At 47.7% G+C, this 16,442-nt stretch overlaps 1 protein-coding gene across 1 annotated transcript in view; it reads left to right on the plus strand.

Annotated features, from left to right (window-relative positions):
- The window catches only part of PCYT1B (phosphate cytidylyltransferase 1B, choline), a 33,675-nt gene extending 22,931 nt beyond the window's left edge, over positions 1–10,744 (plus strand). The window contains exons 6-8 of the mRNA XM_068425535.1: positions 2,039–2,181; positions 4,264–4,452; positions 10,538–10,744. Coding sequence (XP_068281636.1) covers positions 2,039–2,181; positions 4,264–4,452; positions 10,538–10,744 — 539 coding nt within the window. The remainder of the gene's footprint in view (positions 1–2,038; positions 2,182–4,263; positions 4,453–10,537) is intronic.
- The last annotated feature ends 5,698 nt before the right edge of the window (positions 10,745–16,442 follow it).

Raw genomic sequence — 16,442 nt, forward strand, 5'->3', positions numbered from 1 at the left:
GTTAAGCCACTGTTTGCCAGCAGCAGCTATCCTAACACAGTGAACCGTGCAGGAGGAGGAACTGATCATACCTTTCTTCTCTTGCTCCCTGGAGGTGCTGCTTTGAACCGTGGGGGATCCATCCTCTTCCTGGTCCACATAAACATGTATATTGGAGGCTTAAAAAAAATTCCAGAGTAAATCTGCCTGATGGTAATTTGTCGTGCAAAGTGACCTTCTCAAGCTATACAATGACAGCAGTAGACTAGGTATTGACCTGAGCTGAAAGAATAAGCTTTTTATAGTATCAGTTCTTGATCTTTTTCCAATTGCAAACTTCGCTGCGGTGTCAGACTCACAACCCTCCTTTGGGAACTGCTGTTCTGCAGTTTCAGAGCCAGCACCAACTTACTTCACTAGGCAACGGAACAAACACACCACTGGTAAGGACGAGTTACCGAGGGACATACAGCATACGTGCTGGCCGGGCAGCTATTTTGCCTTTCTTCTACAAGGTGCTGAGTGCACAGGACAACATGACAGGAGCCCTTAGTGTCACTCCATCGTTACCAGCCTGAGCCGGAGAGTGCCCAAACCTGAACATCTGAGGATTAATTTGCCAGTAGCTATAGCACCCTTTTGAAAAAAAGCACTACTTGTTTTGGAAAGCCATTTCATCTTATTTCATAGAATCATAGAATAGAATCACAGAATCGGTTTGGTTGGAAAAGACCTTTAAGATCATCAAGTCCAACCATTAACCTAGCACCGCGAAGTCCACCACTAAACCATGTCCCTAAGCACCACATCTACACATCTTTTAAATACCTCCAGGGATGGTGACTCCACCACCACACTGGGCAGCCTGCTCCAATGCTTGACAACCCTTTTGCTGAAAAAATCTTTCCTAATACCCAATCTAAACCTCCCCTGGCGCAACTTGAGGTTGTTTCCTCTTGTCCTGTCCCTTGTTACTTGGGAGAAGAGACTGACACCCACCTTGCTACAACCTCCTTTCAGGTAGTTGTAGAGAGCAATAAGGTCTCCCCTGAGCCTCCTTTTCTCCAGGCTAAACAACCCCAATTCCTCTCATCAGCAGCTTGATATTGCAATTACATGTAAGTGATAGCAGTAATTTTTTGTGGCCCTAAATATCTACTAAACCAAGGTGTGCTAGCACTCTGCTGTTATTGCCTTTGTTATTGGCATTAACAGTTCAAGTGATCCTGTCTTGATGAGGAGCAATTAAAAAGCAACATGTATCTCAGCTGTGTTGAGGAAAATACAAGCAGCATTAATAAATGGCCGGTTTTCTTAGGGACTGATCTGTCAGAGCAGGGAGAGTGGTTATGCAGCCACTGACATGGCCAGGTGGACATGAAACAGGGCCTGTGAAGATTGATACCCTCAGTCCCCACAGTATATCTGCGTTTGTTTGCACTACCATTGCTCTTCACCTTCCTGTTACAAGCTACTGGTACCTCCAGGGTGTTTTGTAGTTATTGTAACGCATCTTTTACCTGAAGGCTCTTCCTGGCTTTGGCCAAGGCCAGAGGCTGGTCTGTTTTACTCATCAGAACAAAGAACGTCAGATGGTACAGCACAGGAGTGGAGGGGAGAGCGGAATTACACAGGAGAGCAGCAAATGGCCTTTCAATAGCATGACTGGAAGCCAACCCCCCGTGCTCCTTTAATATAACATTAAATAAGGGCTATACTTATGGAAAGAACTGCTCAGTGAATTGCCAGAACTGCCAGGTTTAGCCTTCCTGGCTCGGGAGCTCCTGCCAGTCTAATAACTTCCACATCACAGCTGATACTGTGAGGAGGACAAGTTTTAGCCTTTCTGAAGACTTGAGGAAAAATGAATGGTATAGCAAAACCTAGCACCTTCCCTAAGCTCACACAGGAACAACTGGAAAGAACTGGGAATAAGACAGGCAGAATTGCAAGTCTCTTACCTTTGGTCAGGCATTTCTGTGTTCATCCTCAGCTACCTGCCACAGTGCCTGGTACTGCCGTGCTTTCTCAGTGGGCTTTCTTTTCCCACCCTGCTCAGGAATGTTCGTACCAACACAGAGAACTGAAGGTATCTCAACGTCAGATATCATCACAAGGATTGTCCGGGACTACGATGTGTATGCCCGACGCAACCTCCAACGAGGATACACCGCCAAAGAGCTGAATGTTAGTTTTATAAATGTAAGTACACCAATCTGCATTTGCTTCTGAAACACCCTCTCCTAGGACGCCGAATGTAGAGTAAAGGTTAAGAAAGGATATCTTCCTCCTGCTGCTTTTAAAATAGCTGGGAAGAACTTAATATAAAAGAAACCGGTAAGCTGAGGGTCGTTTCAATTGCTCCTATTAATTAGCAGCTTCATTTCCATCTTACGCTTTCATGTTTGTGACAAAGCTGCTGCTCTCCCTTCTTCCTTGAGCTGTAGGTGACTTGACACACTAGGAAGGAGCCCATCCCAGCCTCTGCAGGCTTCTCAGCCACTCACCCAAGACACGAGTTCTTTATTCCCATTGTGAGAAGGCAGCACAGAGAGCAAAGATTTTGATATCCAAACTTTCTCTACAATGCAACAGGATAAAAAAAAAAAACGAACCAACCACTGAGCAGTGAGATTACTAGAGGAAGCTAAAATGGTTTTTAAAAGACAAGGAAGTGTGTTCAGAAGCTGCTATGTAAATGATGCTGAAGAGATGAGAAGCTACAACAGGTAGTAAACATTTAACAGAAATGAAAGTTTAACTTCCCTTCATTTTCTGTTTCAAGTCTTAACTGAAAGCCTCAAGATAACCCACATAACTGAAATCTTCCTTGTGACTGTGCTGGCTCACAGGAGGACTTCCCACCTCTTTCCCTGGTGCTGGGAAACCCCCTTATGAAGGACTGAATTGTGTCATTTCATGAGGGTTTTGAAGTCTGGCTGATAAATCACAGATCACAGGGCATAAATATTTATTTCACTGTGCTTTTTTTTCTTCAATCTTCTACACCTCTAAAAAAAAATCCTGCTTGTAAGTACTCCACCCAGAAGGATCACAGTTGCAAATACCTGTTAAATTAAGGCATGCTGGATGCCTTGGGGGTTCTCGAATTTATCCTTTAGCAGCCCTGAGGTTAAGATATTGTTGCATAAGGTATGCTTCACCCAGTCTCAGACATTGATGTATACTGAAGTCCCTCCTGGCATTTGGTTATTTGGCTGATAGCAGTTTAAATGCACAAATACTAAATTGCACCAGAGACTGTTTGTGTTTCAAAATTAAAAACACAGGATTTCACCAAGGCAGGAGAGCGCTGGTTTTCTCATTAAAGGAAGGGTTGTTCACCTATTAAGTGCAAAGTGAGTTCGGTTTCTTTGGACCTTGAGGATTTTGTTTGGCCTTGTGGTCTGCAAAGGCGGTTCTAGTGATCATGAGCTAGAATAAAAACCACCTCAGCACTAAACAGTATTGGTTTTAAAAGTAAATTCAAGTGCCCGTTAAATGAAGTTCACAGGAAATTAAAAGCCGATAGTGATCTGTGCTTCTACACAGACCGTACACCTTCGGGGTACAGCGTTAGTTACCTGAGCGTACTGTGCGTTTGCGGAGCACAGAAGCGTTTCAAGACAAAAGCCCTTTAACCCTGAAGTATTTTAGAAGGTTGGCCTGACGAGAGCTCCCTAACATTGTCTTCTCCGTCCCTCTCTTTTTCTGTGTGACTTCCTTAGCAATTAGGAGTTTGCTCTCTTTTCTATGAAGTTTGCTGGCCACTGGCCTACACACCTTTGTTGTGGCCAGAAGCTCCTATATTATTATCCAGGCTCAGAGGTGAAGAGAGCTTTTCTTCTGCTCTGCAGAAATCCAACCAAAGAGACATTTTGGTCCAGGTTAACATCCAGGCTGGCAAGTCAGCAGTGGGCTGCGTTCACTAGGAAACCCACAGAGATTTGGTTTTTGCTTACTGCTAAGTTTGAGCGGTTAATTTCTCACTCGTTTCCTTCACAAGATTCATATAATTTTCAAAGTGCATTCACTTTGAAAATATGGGAAGATTCAGGTAGTGGATTAAACACAGTAATCACACAAGACAGTCTTTTCAATATGTACCTTCTGCACTTCGTTCCACAAATGTTAGATTTGCATTTATAAAAATAACATAGGAGTAGTTAACCAAGGCCATATGTATTAGACTACATTAATGCAATTTTTTTCTTCTTCTCAGCTGTCAGTGGCTATTATTTCCAAGTCCCTATATATTAATCTCTGTCCACACTTTTAAAACAGGAGAAGAAATACCGCTTTCAAAACCAAGTGGACAAAATGAAAGAAAAAGTCAAGAATGTGGAGGAAAAATCAAAAGAATTTGTTTACAAGGTGGAAGAGAAGAGCCATGACCTCATTCAGAAATGGGAAGAAAAGTCCAGGGAATTTATTGGCAACTTTTTAGAGCTGTTTGGACCCGACGGAGCCTGGGTAGGTATTCTGCCATCCCAGGAAGTCTGAGTGGTTTTCATTTCTCCTCTGTAACACAGATCAAGAGCAGATTGTTTTGCTGCAGTCTTTGTTTTGAAAGCCAGCACAGTAGGATAATGCCAAACCCGCTTGCTGAATTCAATAATGCATGCCAATACTGCAGCGGGAGGATTTGCCACTTCTGGCTGTTGTTTCTTTGGGATAATGTCTGTCTTTTGTGAAGGTGCGATGCTGAATGTGATGCTGCATTCATTAGAGCTGCCTAACAGCAACACACCAGCAAACAGGCTAATACAGGCTATTCTCCCTGTTGGCACTAAATGGAACCACAGACATCAGGGAGAAATTGTACACTGGAGGTGGTGAGGGAAACAGGGACTTCACTGAGAAGTTTTTCAATAGTTCTTTTCGTGCTCTGTACTCAGCAGTAGAAGATGACAATTTTCTAACTTTAAAAACTACTGATTTAAAGTTCCAAGAAATTATTTTACATGTCAAGTGGCAAGGCTCACCTAACTGACTGCAGGGAAGGCTCAGGTAGAACTGAAGCACTTTTGAAGCTCTCCTCGGTACGTGCTGGCTCCACAGAGCCCCTTTACTCAAGGTCCCCAGGTGCCTTGGAAAGGCAGTTGAGAGTCTGCAACAGCACCCGTCTGGGGAGAAACCCCAGGGCCTTACCCGCTCAAACCAAAGTCACTCACTGAGTGGGTAGTGAGTTGGTGACACTTCAGAGCCCCCAAAGAGTCCTGGCCCCTATCTTTCAGTTCTGGTAGCTTGCCAAACCTTGAGAAGCTTTGTGTTCTTGTACTACTTCTCTTTGCTATATTGAAACCAGTAGCAAAGATTAATTTGAGTGTAGAATTTATAATTTGTTTGAACAGACCTTCTTAGACCTTCCCGTTGAGAGTCAGTCCTTTCCCAACAAGCTCTCTGCACAGCTGTGTTCTGGTGACAGCCCAGGCCCCAGCCAGACCCTCCAGTACAGGTTGGACATGCTGCTCTAGTTGCAAGCTCCCAGTGAAGCTTTTGCTCAGTCCGAGGAAATGCGTGTAAGCACGCAGGAGAGCAGCGAGCAGTGCAGGGTGAACTGAGGGGAGCAGAGTAAGAGCTAGACAAATAATCCCACAGAACAGCAGGATGCTTCAGAGGTACATTTTCAGACTGTGGCACACAGTCAGGCAGCTCCCTGCTCACTTGAAAGCAAACCCTTTGCAAGAGGCTTGTACAAGGCTTTAACTGCTCATGGATTACAGTTTGAGGCAAAATGTCAATAGAGGCAGCAAGGCAGAAAAAACACTTTAGCACTAGCATGAAGCAGATACCATTGGAATGTTTTTAAAGAGCCAACACACACGTAATGTTCTCTCATGTCAGTTTTATCAGTTCATACCTGAACAACTTCCTGTCACAAAAGGTACCTTGTGTTGAAAGGATCTCAGCAGAGTTTTTGCTTATCAACAAACCCTCAGGAAGATTCACAGACCCCTGGTGAATTAAGTAGAACACATCAAAGCCGTGTCACAACTCAGTGCCACCAAAGCACGTAGCACCTGCCTCTTACTGGAGTTCTCATCTTTTCTCTGCCATGACTTGCCATGTTCATTACCACTCAAGTTGAGAAAAGCCAAAAATCAGGCTGTAAAGGCTTCAGAATAGAGACTGCATCTTTATATTCTCCTTATAGCTCTGTGTGTCCCATGCAAAGGCAGGTGCTCTCTGAATAACACCGATCCCAGCCATATAAACAAATAGCTTATTTAGCAACTTGTTCATTGACAGTATCATTTTCCTTGGGGAGGGGAAGAGGGTAAACTCTTCTGATGAAAAGCCCAGGTTTACCTGCATTGACCATGTCGACATGAAGAACGCTTCCTCTGTAAGTTATTCTCCACAGAGCTTGGCTAGTGTGCCCCATGAGGGATGGTCCTGTGGCCATAGGTGCTGAATAAATAAAACTAATGCTAATAGAGCATGTGAAACCCACGGGAGATGAGATGAGTTTGGCTGTGCAGAGAGAGGAAAAGAATTTCAAAGCCATGATCCCATTCCCTGGCTCTACCCACTCAACACTGCACACTGATGGCATTTTTAAAAACCCTTTGCTGATAAAACATTTCACCAAATTCAATTAGAGGAAAACTGCTCTGCAAAGGTCTTTGGGGGGAGGTGGCCTCCTGGTTACTGAGTCAGTGTCCCAACCACAGAATAGGCAATCAGGTGCAACTACAGGGACCGTTGCTAAGAACAAGAGTGAAATCTCCTTGCAGCGTTGTAGGAAAAGCATCAGTGACAGCGAGCTGAGAGGTGGTGTGGCTTTTGTAAAATCAGTTTGAGCCTTGCAACACGAAAGACTTTTAAAATAATGATAACTTGCTATTAGTGTCAAAACTGTTAGCAACATTAATTTGCCTTATCACTGTTAGCTAGATGTTGCTTTTAATGTTGACATTAAAAGTACAGGAATCATTACGGGCATGCTGGATTTCTGGATCAGTAATTTACATGCCATTAATATGCTATTATTATTTCACAAATAATTATTATAATACGCTTTATGCTAACATCAATTTTCTAAAAGTAAGGACTACGTAACCCACAAAAAAATGCCTGTTTGTGAAGAAGGTCAAAATGCCAGTTTTCAAATGTCAGGTGTCTGTAATTCATTGGCAGTTTTGCCCACCTGTGCCACATATGTATTTTTTTCTGTGGAAGAGTCACAGAGGTGTCAGAAATGATGAGTAATGTGGCATGGAACTTTTGTCTGGGCATGAGAGAGGACCACCATGCAGCCCAGCACGGAGGCCCTAATGGCAGAGATACCGCTCCGCAGGCATGGGAAGAAGCAGGGTTCATTCCACCTTGCCTCAGACACGTACGAGCAGGCAGCTGCCCCTCAGGTCTGTGGAGAGAAAGCAGACCTCACAGGGCAGAGCTTCCGTGCCAGTCCTTCTCTCAGAGGAGATGAGGTGTCCCTTCAAAGGGCCCATTTCCCTCTACTCAGAGGGAGCTGGGGATGGCTGCACTGGGAAATGGCTGTGTCACCTCACATGGCCACAGGTACTCAGAGTGATCTTACTGGTTGTGACTGGAACCCAAAACCAGCACATAGGCCACACTGTGTGTCTGCAGCCTGGACCTCAGCATGCCCTTGAAAGAACCAGCAGCTCAAAAGCAGCAGTCCTCTGTAACTCCCAACTGGCACTTGCTTTGTAAAGCAAAGGAATATCAACATACAGGCAATAAAATTCAGAGACAGGCAAAATATTTTTGCCAAGTCATAAGTTTGCCAAAAGCAAAGCGTTATCTCCGTAACTGTTTGGGTGTACCTGAACTTGCTTGAACCAGGCCTTTGAAATTATTTTCCCACCTCTGGTAAAGGTCCACCCAGCCTTGTCTAACCCTCCTGTACTTCAAGGGAGCCATTAACACTTGTCCTACTTCTTCAGCACCCAGCGGCCCCAGGAGCATCCCCCATTAGGAAGACCTTGCCTGCAAAGGGTATGACTTACTGACCCTGGTAGAGCACAGCTGGAGGGGAAGAGCCATTCTAGAGGCAGGTGAATTCCACCACCACCTCCTCCTACAGGAGTTGCAGGTTTAGCCAGCAACCTGGTGGTTACAGCACTAAGGCAGGAGGCAATTCGGAGTGGCTGGGCACTTGCCCTGCTGAAGGTGTGAGTGCACCTGCTTGTTCAAGCAATAAACTCTTTGCTGAAGCAGGGACTGGGAAGCTGATGTCCTATGGTCTGGCTGAGGGCCTTAGCAGGAAGGTGGAGTTCTCCTTTCCATCCCTGGCCCATGTGGCCCAAGATACAGTCAAGGACCCACTGCCCTGTGGGTTACCAGCCAAGCTGGGCCACTTTGATCTCCCCCAGCACTGGTACCACACCACCACGAAGCACTGCAATGTCACTGGGCTTTCTGAAGTGGCTGGTAAGGGGCCAGGGACAGGAGGGAGTTGAAGTGTTTTGCTTGGCCAGGAAAAAGATATTTCATATCAAACATCTTTTTTTTTGGGGGGGGTGGTATCTTCAGTGAGAGGATGAAACCGACTAAGTCAAGTCAACAGAACCTCAATTGCTGTGATCTAAAGAGAAATTTTGCACTCCTACCACTGAATTTCAGCAGGCTCCAGGGCTTTGCCAGCCCTGGTGACATCCTCATGACTCTCAGCATCAGAAACCCTCCCCCACCCACATGCTTCCTGGCACAATTTATCAGGAACAACCACCATCTGCTAAATATTGGGATTTTACTAAGTCTGGACGATTTTGGACCTAGCAGTAGTACAGGGGTAGGTTACACACCGTGGGGTTTTATGCATGAGAGCATGGCTAAGCGTGGCTCCAGGCAGGAAGTGTTCTGTCATTTTGCACTGCAGTGACATCCAGGCTCTGAAACTAAAAGGCCAACATGATAAAGACACAAATTGGGCAAGGGAGCTCACAGAGGAACCATTAAGTTTGGTATTTGTACTCAATCATTAATGCCCAGGATTAGCAAACACCAGAAACCTGATGGGCAAACATAGCACCTGCCTCTCCGCTGGCAGGGAATACTGAGCTTCAAAGAGGGGGAGGAAGAGCAAGACAGACAGCCACATGCTCCTTGGCTGGGAGGAAGGTCATCACAGAGCAGAGTCGCTGCAGGGGGAAGGGGAGGAGGAACAAAATGAAAACTCAGGCTGAGAAGGTCTGTGGACTGCAGCTGCCCAAGCAGGCAAACCCAGAATACATTCTGCGGAAGTATTTTGCTGTCAGACCTGCGCGGCAACTTAACTTTGTCTGGGCTGGCTCTTTTAGCCTGGAGAAGAGGAGGCTCAGAGGTGACCTTACTGCAGTCTACAACTACCTGAAGGGAGGTTGTAGTGAAGTGGGAGTTGGCCTCTTCTCCCAGGCAACTAGCGATAGGACAAGAGGACACAGCCTCAAGCTTCGCCAGGGGAGGTTCAGGTTGGACATTAGGAAGAATTTCTTTTCAGAAAGGGTTATTAGACATTGGAACGGGCTGCCCAGGGAGGTGGTGGAGTCACCATCTCTGGATGTGTTTAAGAAAAGAGTGGACATGGCACTTAGTGCCATGGTCTAGTTGACATGGTGGTGTCAGGGCAACGGTTGGACTCAATGATCCCTGAGGTCTCTTCCAACCTGGTCGATTCTGTGATTCTGTGATTCCATTCCAGCCGAGCATCGCCTGCGATCTGACTCCCGATACTGCAGCCAGGGTTGAGCCGCCTTGTTCCCATCCCCAGGAGGAGCAGCAAGACACTCGCGTTTGGCATTTTCCACATGAAGCCTGCAGCAGCCATGCAGTATGTGCCAGATCTCCTGGAACTCAGCCTGGCAGCCTAATGCAAGGCCACGTAGGCGCTACCAAGTAGCAGCATTTGCCTTAGCATAGCAGATTGCTTGGCTGAAAAGGTGGTCCCTTCCACCCCACCAGCTCTGGCAGGTTTCCACTTAGCTTTACAGAGAAAAAATGACAATAAAGCCCAAAGCAGAACACTGAGCCTGCACGTGTTTCTCTTTTCAACAAAGACACCTGAATTCAGACATTCCCACCTCCAATGTAAGGGTTTGGGTGGTGCATGCTCCAGGTAGCTGAGGAAGTGGCTGCCTCCCTTGAGAAGGGAAGGAGGAAAAAAGGCTGGGCCAGCCAGGAAACTTAGCAGGAGATGGGTGGTCTGTCCCAGCACGCTAAAAGGAAAAGGTCCTGGGAACAAGGAACATTGGGAGTTCAGGCAGAAAACTGACTTTTTGAGACAGAGTGTGACCAACACATACAAAAAATCCAAAGGGAGTTCCCCCTGGCTGGCTTAGGACAACACACACAGTATTCTCACACTAGGGGTGTGTGATCTAAGAAAAAACCTTTTCATGTAAAAACCGGGTTATTACGAGCACAGTAGAAGAGGCAAGGGCTAAGCGTGGGCAGAACTGGCCATGCTTCAGAGCTGAAGTCTGTCCTCGTGTCTCCCTGCTGTCTCCCAGGGGAGAGGCATGGTGAAGTGCAGCCCCTGCCTGCGCACAGACATACCTTCCCCCTCTGCGTTACTCAAAGAGCATCTTTTCACTTGCTTTTGCAGAAGCAGATGTTCCAGGAACGAAGTGGCCGAATGCTCCAGGCTTTTTCTCCCCGGCAGAGCCCAAACAGCAGTCCTACGCGAGGCCGCTCTCCATCCCGTTCTCCATCTCCACCCTGGGTCTTCAATAAAGCCTCCCCTCCTTCTTCTCCAAAAGCTGCCTCTGCCTCCCTCAGCAGCATGAGCGAGGGAGACGAGGACGAAAAGTAAAAGATCTATTTTTTTAACCATGAGACAGAAGAACAAGCTATGAACTCAACCGCTGGATGGGGAGAAGCGTGAGGAACATCTGGGGTATCTCTGACAGCAGGGAACGTGCTCTGGGAGAAGATGCTGAAAACAGACTGGAGCACAGCAAGGGAGATCTCAGGAAGAGCTTATCCCATCCCCACTCCCTCACGGTGCCTGGAGGCCCAGCCAGCAGCGCCTGCCAGACACGGTACCGGGGACTGACAGAGAAACGTACACCGTTGTGCAAGTTCCTGTCCCTGTGTTGCTGCTCACAGCTGCTGTGGGCAGGCCGGGTTGGCGGGGGACTCTGCACCAAGCAGGGCTGGTGAGAAGAGCCCTGTCGGCTCCCGATCCGGACCCAGCACACAGGCACGCAACGGCTGCAGCCGTGGATGGAGAAGATGCAGTTGTACCAGCCCCTGGTAACCTTGAGCTCTTCTGGCACGGGAAGAAATGGCATTGCTGCAGCAAATACATTCAGAAACAGGAAATAAAATTTTACTTTTTTTCTTTTGGAATGAAATCTGCTCCAGACCCCAAACCTGCGCGTGAAATGGAGAGCTCTCCAGCTGAGCTGGTGGAAATCCATTTAATATTCAAACTATTGAATGCTGCTTGTTGACCAAGCCTCTGTATGGGGCGTATGTAAAGAGTCAGGCTGTGTTTGCTTTATCAAATAGCTCTCCGTGTTCCTAGCGCCTGAACAGCTACCTGATAACTTCTGTTTTCCTCCCTGGCTTTGCACTTTGGAGGCAAGAAAGTAAATGAAAAGGCAGCCCCAGCTGGAATGTGGTGTTGTAGGAAACAGATAGTTTGAAGACATTGGTGATTTTTACTCGTGAATTCTAAAAAACACACACGGGATCTCAAGGCCTCGGGTCGTGGCCTCCTAGGAAATCCTGCTGCTCCGTATCACCAAATGACGAGCACAACAGTGCTGCTGTCCTCACATGCCACTCAGACAGTTAAACAAATTTCTCATCAAACTCTAAACGAGATATGTTCACAGACAGCCGGCCCCGCAGGGGTCCTGAGGCCATTCCTGTACCCTAACGTGGAGAAAAAGTTGGAAAAAAACAATGGAAACCTTTTAAAGAGGATTAGGCATGGGGATTTTCTTTCTCCATCCATGACACCCACACAGCCCCAAGCAGAACCACAGAAAGGGTAGCACAAGTGAAGCTCTCCCCTCCCCTCGATGCACGAGCTGATCTCCTTCCAGCTTGGCAAATACAGACGTGCCTGACGTGCGGCTCCACCGTTCTGTCCCACAGCTGGCGCCTGGTGAGGCGGCTGCAGGCTCGCAGGTTTTCTGAGCATGAGCGACCCCCAGCCCCCAAGGCTGCCCTGCCCCACAGCTCAGAAAGCCGCGGGAAACACCCAGCCCACATCACTGAGGTTGGGCTACGAAGCAGCGGTGCGATTTCACTCGCAGGCTTGCCTGCCTCAGCGCACAGGCACGTTCGAGGCTCTCCCAGCCCAGCACCAGCTTTGGTGCCAGGCCAGCAAGGTGAAGGGTGCCGCCACCTGCCTGTACCACCAGCAGCCTGCTGGGCACAGACCCCGGGCAGCCTGGGCAGGGGGTCGCAGCAGTGAAATCACCGCTGTGCCACCGCTCCCTGGGAGTTGCAAGCCCATCAGGACACGCAGCCTCCTGCGGGCAGCACCAGTCAGCACTTTGCTGGTTCCCTGCGCAAGCAGCACAGGAAACACTGGGAGAGGGAGGGCTCTGCGTGGCTCTTGGAATAAACTGTGAAGGAACAAGATGCCCAAGTGCTTGAGCACAGGGGGTGGTAGTACCTGCTGGCAGCAGTCCCCTGCCAGGCCACCATTCTTACCTCACCGAGTGACCTAGTAGGTAAACTCCTCTCACTCCTTCCCTGCCAGGTACTCTTCCGGGGAGGTAAATTGCAGACCCTTGTACCAGGTACCAAATTAGCCCCGCACTCTGATCATTCCCTACAGCTTGCATTCCTGCCCAACTACGGGGTAACTGAGTTTTCTTTGGGAACACTTTGCCAGATGCTTCTCTGACTACCACAAGACTGAGTACATACCATTTCGCGGCATGCTTTGTCCTCTGGAGTCAGGCTAGTTCCTTCTTCACAGAGCTGCAAAAGGAGACGAGCAGGGAACAGGGTGCACTACCGCTTTCGCTAGGAAGCGCGAAGGGAGAGCCACAGCTAGTTTAGCTGCCGCCAGCTGTGCGCCCCGCGGGACGATGCAATTATGACCTTTCTCAGCCTTAGGCAACCTGTTACTGTAATTTCATACCTGGGATGCACTTGTTAGTTTTTCTGATCCTTTGCAAGTCTTAAGTCTTCCCATCACAAACCACTCCTCCACCGCAGGAACTGTCTGCTCTCTACTGGTGCTGTTTATATGATGAGCCATGTCCAAATGCAGTGGAGGTGGGCAGGTTGTTGTTGTTCTTGGCTTTTACCGTTTGGGTTTTTTTTGTTTTAATGTCATAGCACTTACTGTTCAGTAGCCCTAGTTCAGTGGTTTGAGTGGAAGACAGCACCACAACTTGTAAATAGGAATTGGAGAAAAACTCACCAGTGACCTCTCCTTAACAGAAGCTGTTTCTCAGAGTCACAGGTGGCCACCCAGCCACAAAGCCATACACTGTACCAGACACCTGTTCGCATTTAGGATATCACTAAGCTGAAGCCTTTGGCCTGCTGGTACAGACACTGATATCCATGTGCTGTCTCCAGCAAACCAGAACCTCATTGTCTCTGGACACGTAGAGAGCAATTTTGCACTTCTGAGTCATGGCTGGGTTTTATTTTTCATGAGCATTGATTTAATTTAGTCCCATTTATCAGCCAAGCTCCACATGAAAAATAAACTGTGTATAACAGATATTGCTGCCTCTCACCTTCATCTTACAGCACCTTTGGATGCAAAAACACCAACCCCGAGCATAAGCCCCACCGACAGCACAGTGCTTGTTATCCCCATCCTTTGTACCCCAGGGCTTCATGACCCCACAAATGCCACTAGAGCAGCTTTGCCAACCTGCCCAAAACCCTGCTGCTTGAGTTACTGCTGCTGCTCTCCGCTCTGACGGGATCACCTCTCCCCTTGCCTTCACACACATTTTTCTGGCTGCAGAGTAAAGGTGGGGAAACGCTGCCACACCTGGCAAGGCACAGCATTAGACACCACCACGTTGGAGACCTCCCTTAGCCCCAGCCCCAGCGCAGTGGAATTAGGAGCCACTATTTTAATTCTAAGTGGAAGAAAGAGGCAGTGCTTTTGCAGCCATCCTGGTTCTGCAGCAGCTGTGATGCTCCGGTGTGTGCCAGGATGGTGCACAGCTGTGCTGGATTTATGCACAACTGCAGCAGCAAACTAGCCAGAGGGTACAACTCCTGACAGTGGCCTTTGGACGTGACTCTTCCTCCTGCTAAGTCAGTATGATGCCTGAATGCTCCTGCTGCGCTCTTTCCATTTTGTCCTTGCTATAAGAAATAAATTATTACTGTGCCAGCTGTAGAATAGATTTTTTAAAAATTATTTATTGTCAGTCCTGCCTCAGGCAGGGAGAAGCTGAACCAGCAGGCAGGGACTCAGGACTTCCCAGCTAAGGTATTTTTAACTCCAGAATAAGAACAAATTTCAAAGTCATTCGGCATGGCAGAGAAACTGTTTAAAGGCTCAGAGTCCACAACAAAATGCTCCCTGGTGCTTAAGCTGGATTTGAGGCTGCTTTGAGCAGCATCTTGCATCACTCGGGAGATACGGGACATCCTCATACGCTCCCAGGACTGGGAAGGTCAGCCTGTCTGCAGTCCCGCTTCTCTTTTGCTGCTGAGCTGCCTCCACAGCCCCACTGAGAGGAACCACATCTGACTGACGCCTCCCCACAACCTCACTGTCTTTTAAGTGCCAGTTCTGCACACACATACACCTGTGCAGCTGACAGCGCTCTGGGAAGGGATGACAGGGACTCTTGTTTACATGGGCCTGATCTAAACCCAGGGACAACATGAGCCACTGCTGAGTCAGGCCCTCTGGGGCAAGGTGACACAAGGCAAGAGCTGTAGCACCCTGTGGTAGCATACTGCAGAACAGGCACCGAGTTAGATTTGGAACAAACTTTAAATCCAGCAGTCTGAACTGAAAACATTTTCCATTTTTTAACTGGGATTTCATTGCACCATAGACACCCTGCAAACACTAGCAAGGGGCACGACTGGAAGTGGTCAGAAAGTCTCTGCTGTAAGTTCACAGGAATTTATATAAAACAGGAGAATGCTTGAAACGTGGCTGCAGAAGCAGAGATGATTTTCTGCAGTACAAAGCAGAGCTCTGGTGCCGGCACTTGTGAAACATCTACAGTACTTCCTTAGTTTTAAATCCTTCCATCATTTAGGCATGAAATATAACTGTGTAAGCTCACTCACAGGGAACATTTAACTCACAAGGCTGAAGAGAGATAAACATTTAAAAAAACCAAATTATAATTTCTTGTGCATATTAAAAATTATTTCCAAATACTGTAGGGAGGGAATTCTCAAAAGAAAGAAAATATTTAGAATAGCACAAAGCAGTACTGGCAGCTGGAAGTTGGACAAAGTTAAAGACAGGAAACGGGCATTTCAAATAAAGCCACAAGAAAACTAGATGCTTTTTCATGAAGAGGAATCCTGACTGCCCAAGGAGGCTGGCACAGAGCTAGGACAACTTATCAAGGAGGGTATGGCTGTAATAAATCCCCAGCAGTGCCCATTCTGATCCCTCCTGAACGCTGCTGCTGCTCCTCTCCTTGTCTGCTTAGCCTTCCCTTTTACGTCTAAAAGCCATCCTGCCAGGACTACTGCTATTCACGTTCACCTTCTCTCCCCAAAAACAAAAGGCAGAGGCGATTTTGGTCTGGAGGCAGGTCAGGCTTCACACCGTACTCAGATGGTGGCCAGGGACATACACTGGAACAGTAACTATGAGATAGCTAAACCAACTCTCGAGCCCACCATCGGTGGCAGAGCCTGTACCTCCTTCCCCACTCTGCAGCCTTCATTAAACAAGGTGAAGCTGTTTAAATTCCCCTCAGCTTGTGGCTTTGCTTCCTCAGCTGCAATCCTTGCTTTTCCACTCTGAACTCTCAGAGAATGACTTTTGCCAACAGAAGCCGTGTGGTGGGTCCCCAGCACCATGTCCCCATGAGCACATGCTCTGGGAAGCCGGGCCCTCACCGCATCTAGCCCAGCCTGAGGTCAGAGGGGATTCTTGTCTGGGTGCAGGGCAAACCCCCTTGGGAACAAGAAGGTCCCCTGGATCAACACAAGGCCCGGCAACTCAGCTCAGCAGAAAGGAAGGGTTTGACACTACATCGAACTTGCTTGTAAAAAAAGGGTAATAATAAACCACCATAGGAAGAAAGTCCTCTATAATAGCACATAATTAAGCAGCAGTTTCACTTGAGGCTGGTGCAGACCTCTGACCTCCTCCTAAAACAGCTGAAAATGGACCAGAAAATGGCCCTAGGGCTCTGCCTCTTGCATGGAGACCCTTTCAGGCAGCAGGCTGTCTTAAGCACTCCTCTTCTGATCTTTTGTGAAGAAAGGGTTTTTTTCCTCTCAAAATACACCACGTGTTCCCCAAGCACGCACACACAGATATATTCTGCCTTTCTCTTTCCGAAGGGAAGGCCCTTCCCTGGTGCGCG

This window comes from Nyctibius grandis, chromosome 2 (genome assembly GCF_013368605.1).
Source record: "Nyctibius grandis isolate bNycGra1 chromosome 2, bNycGra1.pri, whole genome shotgun sequence".
Lineage (NCBI taxonomy): Eukaryota > Metazoa > Chordata > Aves > Nyctibiiformes > Nyctibiidae > Nyctibius > Nyctibius grandis.